The following is a 12,171-nucleotide window of genomic DNA, read 5'->3' on the forward strand; positions in this document are numbered from 1 at the left end:
CTCTGACTACTGTAGAAGCCAGGAAAATAGTATGTAATAGTATGCTTCCACATCATATAATGTATATACATACACCTCCTGCTCTCTGTACAATACACGTACACCCCCGCTCTCTGTACAATACACGTACACCTCCCTCTCTGACTACTGTAGAAGCCAGGAAAATAGTATGTAATAGTATGCTTCCACATCATATAATGTATATACATACACCTCCTGCTTTCTGTACAATACACGTACACCCCCGCTTTCTGTACAATACACGTACACCTCCCTCTCTGACTCTTGTAGAAGCCAGGAAAATAGTATGTAATAGTATGCTTCCACATCATATAATGTACATACATACACCTTCTGCTCTCTGTACGATACACGTACACCCCCGCTCTCTGTACAATACACGTACACCTCCCTCTCTGACTACTGTAGAAGCCAGGAAAATAGTATGTAATAGTATGCTTCCACATCATATAATGTATATACATACACCTCCTGCTCTCTGTACAATACACGTACACCCCCGCTCTCTGTACAATACACGTACACCTCCCTCTCTGACTCTTGTAGAAGCCAGGAAAATAGTATGTAATAGTATGCTTCCACATCATATAACGTATATAAGAATATATATAAAGAGGGAATGATACCGTTTATGATTCAGCGTCCTTACTGAAACGGCCTGAATCACCGCCTCATGCGCTCTGTCAGTAGCCCCCATGACCCATGCAGTGCATTGTAGGGTGTATAGAGGAGAGCGTGGCACACTCCCAGTGTTTACCTCCAGACGGCCTCTTGTGAACATGTTTCTGTCGGAGGACATGGCCATAGTGATACCACACATACATGGTACTGAGATTAGTCATTGCGTGTGCTCTTCCTCCATGAAATGAGGCCTCCTGTCACTTCTGCGCAGTGCTGCGTTATATGCTGAAAGATGACCTAAAGGCCTGAGCGTATGGTTACATCAATCATCGGCTTCAATAAGCTGCTTCCTGTAAGCAACTCACTGTGAGCTTATTCAGTATGACTCTGAGAACCTACATGAATTGCGCAGACAGCAAGGAAGGTGTACGTGTATTGTACAGAGAGTGAGGGGGTATACATGTATTGTACAGAGGGAGGTGTATGTGTATTGTACAGAGTGAGGGGCTGTACATGTACTGTACAGAGGGAGGTGTACGTGTATTGTACAGAGAGCAGAAGGTGTATATGTATTGTACAGAGGGAGGTGTATGCGTATTGTATTGAGGGAGGTGTACGTGTATTGCACAGAGAGGTGTACGTGTATTGCAGAGAGAGAGGTGTACATGTATTGTACAGAGGGAGGTGTACGTGTATTATACAGAGAGCAGGTAGTGTATGTGTATTGTACAGAGAGAGGTATGTGTATTGTACAGAGAGCAGGAGGTGTATGTGTATTGTACAGAGAGTGACAGGGTGTACGTGTATTGTACAGAGAGCAGGAGGTGTATGTATATTGTACAGAGAGCAGGAGGTGTATGTGTACTGTACAGAGAGTGAGGGAGTGTACATGTATTGTAGAGAGAGAGGTGTATGTATATTGTACAGAGAGCAGGAGGTGTATGTGTACTGTACAGAGAGGGGTTGTACGTGTATTGTACAGAGAGAGGTGTATGTGTATTGTACAGAGAGCAGGAGGTGTATGTATATTGTACAGAGAGCAGGAGGTGTATGTGTACTGTACAGAGAGTGAGGGGGTGTACGTGTATTGTAAAGAGAGAGGTGTATGTGTATTGTACACATAGCAGGAGGTGTATGTATATTGTACAGAGAGCAGGAGGTGTATGTGTACTGTACAGAGAGTGAGGGAGTGTACATGTATTGTAGAGAGAGAGGTGTATGTGTATTGTACAGAGAGCAGGAGGTGTATGTGTACTGTACAGAGAGTGAGGGGTGTACGTGTATTGTACAGAGAGAGGTGTTTGTGTATTTGCCATTTTGGCTGTATCTTGGTCAGAGCCTGTGTAAGTGTGCGTGAGGCTGTGATGGTACTCGTTGTTACCGATGGTCTTGTGTGCGTAAACGCTATAGCAATCTCAGTTGCGATCCATACTTAATCATGCCCTATGTACGTTATACAGATAGTGGGGTTTATGTGCGTTATACAGAGAGTGGGGTTTATGGGAGTGATTCAGAGCCGAACGCTCTGACCAGAGCGCTCGCTCTGAATCAGGGCCCTCCTCCCTGAAAATGGTGCGGCCTCCTGGCCGCTCGCATAGCTGTGGGTGACCACCCACAGCATATGCGAGCAGCCAAAAAGATGGTCGCGATGGTCAAGACCATCGCGACCATCGGGCTTACGACGAGACCCTGCGGTAGGGTCTCGCTGCCGCAAGCCCTGGAGTGCTTTTGGGAGCCAAAATCACTCCCACTGACATCACTAGTGATGTCAGTGGGGCCGGCTTGAGACGGTAGGCGTTCCCATGGGAACGCCTCCGTCTGGCAGCCACGCCCCGGCACGCCCACCAAAGGGGGCGTGCTGTCAATCAACATCGACAGCACGCCCCCATTGGTGCGAGGCCCGTCGCTATACGGGTCTCGCGCATGCGCACGATGGAGCTCCCTCCGTCATGCGCAGTGGAGCAACATCGACCTGCTTGCGAGCGGGTCTGAATGACCCCCTATGTGCATTATACAGAGAGGAGTGTTAGTATTATACAAAGAGTGGGGCATAGGTGTCTTATACAGAGAGTGGGGTATAGGTGTGTTATACAGAGAGTGGGGCATAGGTGTGTTATACAGAGAGTGGGTTGTACATTGGTTATACAGAGAGTGGGGCGTAGGTGTGTTATACAGAAAGTGGGGTGTACATGTGTTATACAAAGAGTGGGGCGTAGGTGTGTTATACAGAGTGGGGTGTACATGTGTTATATAGAGAGTGGGTTGTACGTGTTATACAGAGAGTGGGGCATAGGTGTGTTATATAGAGAGTGGGTTGTACGTGTGTTATACAGAGATTGGGGTGGTGGGGTGTTATATAGAGAGTGGGGTGTAGGTGTGTTATACAGAGCGTTAGGCGTAGGTGTGTTATACAGAGAGTAGGTTGTACATGTGTTATACAGAGAGTGGGGCGTAGGTGTGTTATACAGAGAGTGGAGCACAGGTGTGCTATACAGAGAGTGGGGCATAGGTGTGCTATACAGAGGGTGGGGCATAGGTGTGCTATACAGAGGGTGGGGTGTACGTGTGTTATACAGGGAGTGGGGTGTACGTGTGTTATACAGAGAGTGGGGCACAGGTGTGCTATACAGAATGGGGGAGGTACGTATACAAGAGGCCTCAGGTGCTTGGGTCTGCACTGTGATTGGCTAATGGTATAACAAGACTTTTACTACAGAGACACCACCCCGGTATATCCGCCGATGTGCCCCCGATCATTATACGGCAGCCGCAGTACAGGACATCATGGTGGGCTCGTCTGCGAACAGTGCCCCTCTCTGAGACACAGCTACAGCTTCTGTATCCCCAATACCCACATCCATTCCCAGTCCTGCACCCCAATTCCCAGCCCTTCTGTATCCCCAATACCCACATCCATTCCCAGCCCTGCACCCCAATTCCCAGCCCTTCTGTATCCCCAATACCCACATCCATTCCCAGCCCTGCACCCCAATTCCCAGCCCTTCTGTATCCCCAATACCCACATCCATTCCCAGTCCTGCACCCCAATTCCCAGCCCTTCTGTATCCCCAATACCACATCCATTCCCAGTCCTGCACCCCAATTCCCAGCCCTTCTGTATCCCCAATACCCACATCCATTCCCAGTCCTGCACCCCAATTCCCAGCCCTTCTGTATCCCCAATACCCACATCCATTCCCAGCCCTGCACCCCAATTCCCAGCCCTTCTGTATGCCCAATACCCACATCCATTCCCAGCCCTGCACCCCAATACCCAGCCCTTCTGTATCCCCAATACCCACATCCATTCCCAGTCCTGCACCCCAATTCCCAGCCCTTCTGTATCCCCAATACCCACATCCATTCCCAGTCCTGCACCCCAATTCCCAGCCCTTCTGTATCCCCAATACCCACATCCATTCCCAGTCCTGCACCCCAATTCCCAGCCCTTCTGTATCCCCAATACCCACATCCATTCCCAGTCCTGCACCCCAATTCTCAGCCCTTCTGTATCCCAATACCCACATCCATTCCCAGTCCTGCACCCCAATTCCCAGCCCTTCTGTATCCCCAATACCCACATCCATTCCCAGCCCTGCACCCCAATTCCCAGCCCTTCTGTATCCCCAATACCCACATCCATTCCCAGCCCTGCATCCCAATTCCCAGCCCTTCTGTATCCCCAATACCCACATCCATTCCCAGTCCTGCACCCCAATTCCCAGCCCTTCTGTATCCCCAATACCCACATCCATTCCCAGCCCTGCACCCCAATTCTCAGCCCTTCTGTATCCCCAATACCCACATCCATTCCCAGCCCTGCACCCCAATTCCCAGCCCTTCTGTATCCCCAATACCCACATCCATTCCCAGCCCTGCACCCCAATTCCCAGCCCTTCTGTATCCCCAATACCCACATCCATTCCCAGTCCTGCACCCCAATTCCCAGCCCTTCTGTATCCCCAATACCCACATCCATTCCCAGTCCTGCACCCCAATTCCCAGCCCTTCTGTATCCCCAATACCCACATCCATTCCCAGTCCTGCACCCCAATTCCCAGCCCTTCTGTATCCCCAATACCCACATCCATTCCCAGCCCTGCACCCCAATTCCCAGCCCTTCTGTATGCCCAATACCCACATCCATTCCCAGCCCTGCACCCCAATTCCCAGCCCTTCTGTATCCCCAATACCCACATCCATTCCCAGTCCTGCACCCCAATTCCCAGCCCTTCTGTACCCCCAATACCCACATCCATTCCCAGTCCTGCACCCCAATTCCCAGCCCTTCTGTATCCCCAATACCCACATCCATTCCCAGTCCTGCACCCAAATTCTCAGCCCTTCTGTATCCCAATACCCACATCCATTCCCAGTCCTCCACCCCAGTTCCCAGCCCTTCTGTATCCCCAATACCCACATCCATTCCCAGCCCTGCACCCCAATTCCCAGCCCTTCTGTATCCCCAATACCCACATCCATTCCCAGCCCTGCACCCCAATTCCCAGCCCTTCTGTATCCCCAATACCCACATCCATTCCCAGTCCTGCACCCAAATTCTCAGCCCTTCTGTATCCCAATACCCACATCCATTCCCAGTCCTGCACCCCAATTCCCAGCCCTTCTGTATCCCCAATACCCACATCCATTCCCAGCCCTGCACCCCAATTCCCAGCCCTTCTGTATCCCCAATACCCACATCCATTCCCAGCCCTGCACCCCAATTCCCAGCCCTTCTGTATCCCCAATACCCACATCCATTCCCAGTCCTGCACCCCAATTCCCAGCCCTTCTGTATCCCCAATACCCACATCCATTCCCAGCCCTGCACCCCAATTCCCAGCCCTTCTGTATCCCCAATACCCACATCCATTCCCAGCCCTGCACCCCAATTCCCAGCCCTTCTGTATCCCCAATACCCACATCCATTCCCAGTCCTGCACCCCAATTCCCAGCCCTTCTGTATCCCCAATACCCACATCCATTCCCAGCCCTGCACCCCAATTCACAGCCCTTCTGTATCCCCAATACCCACATCCATTCCCAGCCCTGCACCCCAATTCCCAGCCCTTCTGTATCCCCAATACCCACATCCATTCCCAGCCCTGCACCCCAATTCCCAGCCCTTCTGTATCCCCAATACCCACATCCATTCCCAGTCCTGCACCCCAATTCCCAGCCCTTCTGTATCCCCAATACCCACATCCATTCCCAGCCCTGCACCCCAATTCCACTTGTGTTTACTTTAATATGAGTCTCAAATCAGGTTGAAATAAAGTTAGGGGAGGTGAGAACGCTGGCATCGCCGAGTGTCCCTACATACCCAGTAATGGTGTAAGGGGCACGCCTGGCACCCAGGACTGTACCCGAGAGATCTCCCTATCCAGACAATGCCCAGGGATCGCCCATATTGTCTGGATCAGTGAAGAAATGTTTCCTCATGTATTCTTTAGTACCTATATCCACTGGCTCAGTGGGCACTGCTCACCAAAGTATGTACAGGGTCTCCAATATCAACTGGCTCAGTGGGCACTGCTCCCCAAAGTATGCAGTCGCCAATATCCACTGGCTCAGTGGGCACTGCTCACCAATGTATGCACAGTGTCTCCAATATCCACTGGCTCAATGGGCACTGCTCCCTAAAGTATGTACAGGGTCTCCAATATCAACTGGCTCAGTGGGCACTGCTCCCCAAAATATGCAGTCGACAATATCCACTGGCTCAGTGGGCACTGCTCACCAATGTATGCAGTGTCTCCAATATCCACTGGCTCAGTGGGCACTGCTCACCAATGTATGCACAGGGTCTTCAATATCCACTGGCTCAGTGGGCACTGCTCACCAATGTATGCACAGGGTCTCCAATATCCACTGGCTCAGTGAAGCAGCGCCCCCTAATTACATATAAGACAGGATATGGGGTCCAGTTAATGTTTATCCTGCTCCTCTGACCCTGTTATTAGTAACATGGGAGACTCCAGTCAGGGCTGCGCTGGTGACCTCGGTCTATAAGCTGACAATAGGCTTCTCTGAGTGCTGGACTGGTCTTACTGGTCTAACGCCTGGAGCTTTCCCAGGGAGCTAATAATGGTCGAATCCCCCTAAATGAACAGTTTCTGTCCCGGATAATGAATAGGTCATTCCGCGCCTCACTAGTACTGCGCAGGCTTCCCCAATGCCGTGATTCCCGCACCGCCTACGGTCAGGTTACCCAGTACCCATTCTATAACGTAACCAGGGGCGATCCAGGGCAAAGTGGTAACGACGCAGGTGCTGGATGTATGAGGGTATTGGTAAAACCTGTTTGGTCACAGAATGGGATATGGAGGTTAGTCCCTACCCGGGATGGGGGGTTTATTGGTAACAGCGGTGGTGACGCAGGTAATGGGGTGAGTAGCGCTAACAGGTCACAGAGTACGGAACATTCCTGCAGTCAGCGGCACTCTACACGGCAGCGCAAATGGATTTACACAGCGCGTCACTGTACGCAGGAGGAGACAGCGCAGGAGCGCACCGCTCTCTAACAGGCTCCGCACGTGATTGTTCAGCCATTCCATCATTCAGAAACCTCAGTGTCAGGACATCGGAGGCGCAACAGCTCGGATCACTGAGAACCAGCACATCGCGAACGGTGGTACTCCCATGTACGTTCCTCCAGCAGCCGGTAACAATATGGCCGCCACCACTGTAGGCAACTGGAGCCCGTTACATGGCTTTGTGCCCGGGAGCTAGTGGGCCTATTATCTCAGCTGGGCCTGGCGTTGTCCCCTACTAGACCTCTCCTCTGTCCCAGTTTTGGTATCATTAAACCATTGTACTCCCAGCGGTCCCTTCATATTCCTCCTGATTCCGAGTCCCGCACAATACACAGGGGGCTATGTACTAAGCAGTGTTAGGAGACATGAAAAGTGATAAGAAAGTGATAAGGTACCAGCCAATCAGCTCCCAACTCTCATTTTTCAAACACAGCCTGTGAGATGACAGTTGGGAGCTGATTGGCTGGCACCTCATCACTTTCTTATCACTTTTCACTCTGTCTCCTAACACAGCTTAGTAAATAGACCCCCCAATGTGGCCTTACATAGCGTTTACAGACTGCTCGCCTGATTCCTGAGGGTCACAGCGCGTTCGCCTGATTCCTGAGGGTCACAGCGCGTTCGCCTGATTCCTGAGGGTCACAGCGCGTTCGCCTGATTCCTGAGGGTCACAGCGCGTTCGCCTGATCCCTGATGGTCACAGCGCGTTCGCCTGATTCCTGATGGTCACAGCGCGTTCGCCTGATTCCTGAGGGTCACAGCGCGTTCGCCACAACCTCTGTATGTTTTACAATTGGCCGAGATCCACGGAGATTTGCAGAACACAACAAGCAGCGAGTTGTTTCCCTGGCTCCCACGTGTGCTGTGTGCATTGTGTGCTCCTGTTGTGTACATGACACAACCTCTGTTTCCCTGGCTCCCACGTGTGCTGTGTGCTCCTGTTGTGTACATGACACAACCTCTGTTTCCCCGGCTCCCACACGTGTGCTGTGTGCATTGTGTGCTCCTGTTGTGTACATGACACAACCTCTGTTTCCCCGGCTCCCACGTGTGCTGTGTGCATTGTGTGCTCCTATTGTGTACATGACACAACCTCTGTTTCCCCGGCTCCCACGTGTGCTGTGTGCATTATGTGCTCCTGTTGTGTACATGACACAACCTCTGTTTCCCCGGCTCCCACGTGTGCTGTGTGCATTGTGTGCTCCTGTTGTGTACATGACACAACCTCTGTTTCCCCGGCTCCCACGTGTGCTGTGTGCATTGTGTGCTCCTGTTGTGTACATGACACAACCTCTGTTTCCCCGGCTCCCACGTGTGCTGTGTGCTCCTGTTGTGTACATGACACAACCTCTGTTTCCCCGGCTCCCACGTGTGCTGTGTGCATTGTGTGCTCCTGTTGTGTACATGACACAACCTCTGTTTCCCCGGCTCCCACGTGTGCTGTGTGCATTGTGTGCTCCTGTTGTGTACATGACACAACCTCTGTTTCCCCGGCTCCCACGTGTGCTGTGTGCATTGTGTGCTCCTGTTGTGTACATGACACAACCTCTGTTTCCCCGGCTCCCACGTGTGCTGTGTGCATTGTGTGCTCCTATTGTGTACATGACACAACCTCTGTTTCCCCGGCTCCCACGTGTGCTGTGTGCTCCTGTTGTGTACATGACACAACCTCTGTTTCCCCGGCTCCCACACGTGTGCTGTGTGCATTGTGTGCTCCTGTTGTGTACATGACACAACCTCTGTTTCCCCGGTTCCCACGTGTGCTGTGTGCATTGTGTGCTCCTGTTGTGTACATGACACAACCTCTGTTTCCCCGGCTCCCACGTGTGCTGTGTGCATTGTGTGCTCCTGTTGTGTACATGACACAACCTCTGTTTGCACAAGCAGCGCTGACTCACCCTGGTAATCTGCATTGTACAGACCTGTAATCAGACGCACGTCTACCCCCGTCTACCCCTCTACCACCCCGGCCCTACGTGTGGCTCTGCAGGAGGGGCTGTACAGGTCACATCGTTACACTGTGCTGGGGGCCGGACGCATGTCCATCCATAGGAAAGGGGGTTATCGGCCTGAGGAGGGGGTAGGAACATACAGTAAGGAGACCACCTGGGAATCTATGAAAGGGGAGGAGGAGGGGGGGTGATGATTTATTGCAGCTGTGAATGCACGTGTCTGGGCCTGCTGGGACATGTAGTTCTGTTCGCCTGTGTGCCAGCAGTTGCTGTGGAGCTGAGCAGGGATGTGCGTCTGTGGATGATCCCTATCAGGAGAAGCCTGGGTACTGGAAGCTGTCCGGCGCTCAGTACAGGTTGGGCAGAGACGGCTTAGTGAAATGTCAGCAGATCTGGCCGAGTTCCCAGCGCAGAACACACCTCATAGAGATTATTCCAGGTATCCTCAGAAGGGTCACTCGTCTATAGAGAGGAGGACAGGCTACGCCCCAACACCTTATATTACCCTGTTTTATAGACATGTAACTGACTGACAGAGGATGGCCAGGGGGATTCCTCTGGGGGGCGGTGGGGAGGTGGTAGGTAGACTGGTGGGAGAGCTATGAAGATGTCTGTGGCATCATATCTGCAATTTACATATTTATCCACGTCAGTGATATGGCAGTGTGCATAGAGCAACTTCTGAGAGGTGTGAGTCTGGGGGGAGGGGGGGACGTGCGGTAATGGACACCACGGGGAAATAAAGAGGAATCAGATCAGCCATAGTTCTTTATCTGCCATCAAGCATCATGGAGAAATCAGAGTCACAAGGCTTCATGTGATACAGTCTGCCACCTGCTGGCCACTCAAAGCATCAAGGAGAAATCAGAGTCACAAGGCTTCATGTGATACAGTCTGCCACCTGCTGGCCACTCAAAGCATCATGGAGAAATCAGAGTCACAAGGCTTCATGTGATACAGTCTGCCACCTGCTGGCCACTCAAAGCATCATGGAGAAATCAGAGTCACGAGGCTTCATGTGATACAGTCTGCCACCTGCTGGCCACTCAAAGCAACAGCTGGAAACGACACTCGGTTCCCGACTTGGAGATTACCCAGACGTCTTGCGGCTGAAGCCGGGGGTCTCTGCCTCTCCGTTCAGCACGAGGAGTGCTATCGTTACATAAAATCCCCTCTTATTGCACATTATTAGGTACACCCACCCCTACAAGGACTTCCGTAAAAAACATACACATTAACGAGCTATATACAGTATGAAAAGTCCAAATAAGGAGGGACCCCACAAGTCCAGCCGGGGGTGCAGGATAAATTCCCCATATACTATACACAGTGCGGCAGTCGCTATACAGATATCTCCTTCTTCTGCGTCACAGAGCGACTTTCTGGGTGCCAGCCTGCTATTGGGGTCTCCTCCCAACAATCTCCATGCCTCATCTACAACCGGGGGTTCCTTCCTGTGTATGGCGGTGGGGGAGCATGCCTGGAGGCAACGAGAGGAGATCGTTACACAACAACACGGTGAGATTACAATTTCATGTAAAACTTATTTACACCAATGTCATGTTCACATGAATCTGTCACCCACACATATAAGGAAAGCAGAATGCAGCCTATCCAGTCACTAGGAGCCAGTGACATCACTGAGAGTGCAGCCTATCCAGTCACTAGGAGCCAGTGACATCACTGAGAGTGCAGCCTATCCAGTCACTAGGAGCCAGTGACATCACTGAGAGTGCAGCCTATCCAGTCACTAGGTGCCAGTGACATCACTGAGAGTGCAGCCTATCCAGTCACTAGGAGCCAGTGACATCACTGAGAGTGCAGCCAATCCAGTCTCTAGGTGCCAGTGACATCACTGAGAATGCAGCCTATCCAGTCACTAGGAGCCAGTGATATCACTGAGAGTGCAGCCTATCCAGTCACTAGGAGCCAGTGACATCACTGAGAGTGCAGCCTATCCAGTCACTAGGAGCCAGTGACATCACTGAGTGTGCAGCCTATCCAGTCACTAGAGCCAGTGACATCACTGAGAGTGCAGCCTATCCAGTCACTAGGAGCCAGTGACATAACTGAGAATGCAGCCTATCCAGTCACTAGGAGCCAGTGACATCACTGAGAGTGCAGCCTATCCAGTCACTAGGAGCCAGTGACATCACTGAGAGTGCAGCCTATCCAGTCACTAGGAACCAGTGACATCACTGAGAGTGCAGCCTATCCAGTCACTAGGTGCCAGTGACATCACTGAGAGTGCAGCCTATCCAGTCACTAGGAGCCAGTGACATCACTGAGAGTGCAGCCTATCCAGTCTCTAGGTGCCAGTGACATCACTGAGAATGCAGCCTATCCAGTCACTAGGAGCCAGTGATATCACTGAGAGTGCAGCCTATCCAGTCACTAGGAGCCAGTGACATCACTGAGAGTGCAGCCTATCCAGTCACTAGGAGCCAGTGACATCACTGAGAGTGCAGCCTATCCAGTCACTAGGAGCCAGTGACATCACTGAGAGTGCAGCCTATCCAGTCACTAGGAGCCAGTGACATCACTGAGAATGCAGCCTATCCAGTCACTAGGAGCCAGTGACATCACTGAGAGTGCAGCCTATCCAGTCACTAGGTGCCAGTGACATCACTGAGAGTGCAGCCTATCCAGTCACTAGGAGCCAGTGACATCACTGAGAGTGCAGCCTATCCAGTCTCTAGGTGCCAGTGACATCACTGAGAATGCAGCCTATCCAGTCACTAGGAGCCAGTGATATCACTGAGAGTGCAGCCTATCCAGTCACTAGGAGCCAGTGACATCACTGAGAGTGCAGCCTATCCAGTCACTAGGAGCCAGTGACATCACTGAGAGTGCAGCCTATCCAGTCACTAGGAGCCAGTGACATCACTGAGAGTGCAGCCTATCCAGTCACTAGGAGCCAGTGACATCACTGAGAGTGCAGCCTATCCAGTCACTAGGAGCCAGTGACATCACTGAGAGTGCAGCCTATCCAGTCACTAGGAGCCAGTGACATCACTGAGAGTGCAGCCTATCCAGTCACT

General features: G+C 51.8%; 1 protein-coding gene across 5 annotated transcripts in view; it reads right to left on the reverse strand.

Annotated features, from left to right (window-relative positions):
* Window positions 1–9,885: 9,885 nt before the first annotated feature.
* The window catches only part of LOC148453334 (disintegrin and metalloproteinase domain-containing protein 15-like), a 152,096-nt gene continuing 149,810 nt past the window's right edge, over window positions 9,886–12,171 (reverse strand). For all 5 annotated transcript variants that reach the window (XM_088462267.1, XM_088462266.1, XM_088462264.1 and 2 more), the window contains one exon: window positions 9,886–10,610. In XM_088462267.1, coding sequence (XP_088318393.1) covers window positions 10,565–10,610 — 46 coding nt within the window. In that variant the 3' untranslated portion in view covers window positions 9,886–10,564. The remainder of the gene's footprint in view (window positions 10,611–12,171) is intronic.

Source organism: Taudactylus pleione, unplaced genomic scaffold, assembly GCF_031769625.1.
Source record: "Taudactylus pleione unplaced genomic scaffold, aTauple2 ptg001178l, whole genome shotgun sequence".
In the NCBI taxonomy this organism is placed as follows: domain Eukaryota; kingdom Metazoa; phylum Chordata; class Amphibia; order Anura; family Myobatrachidae; genus Taudactylus; species Taudactylus pleione.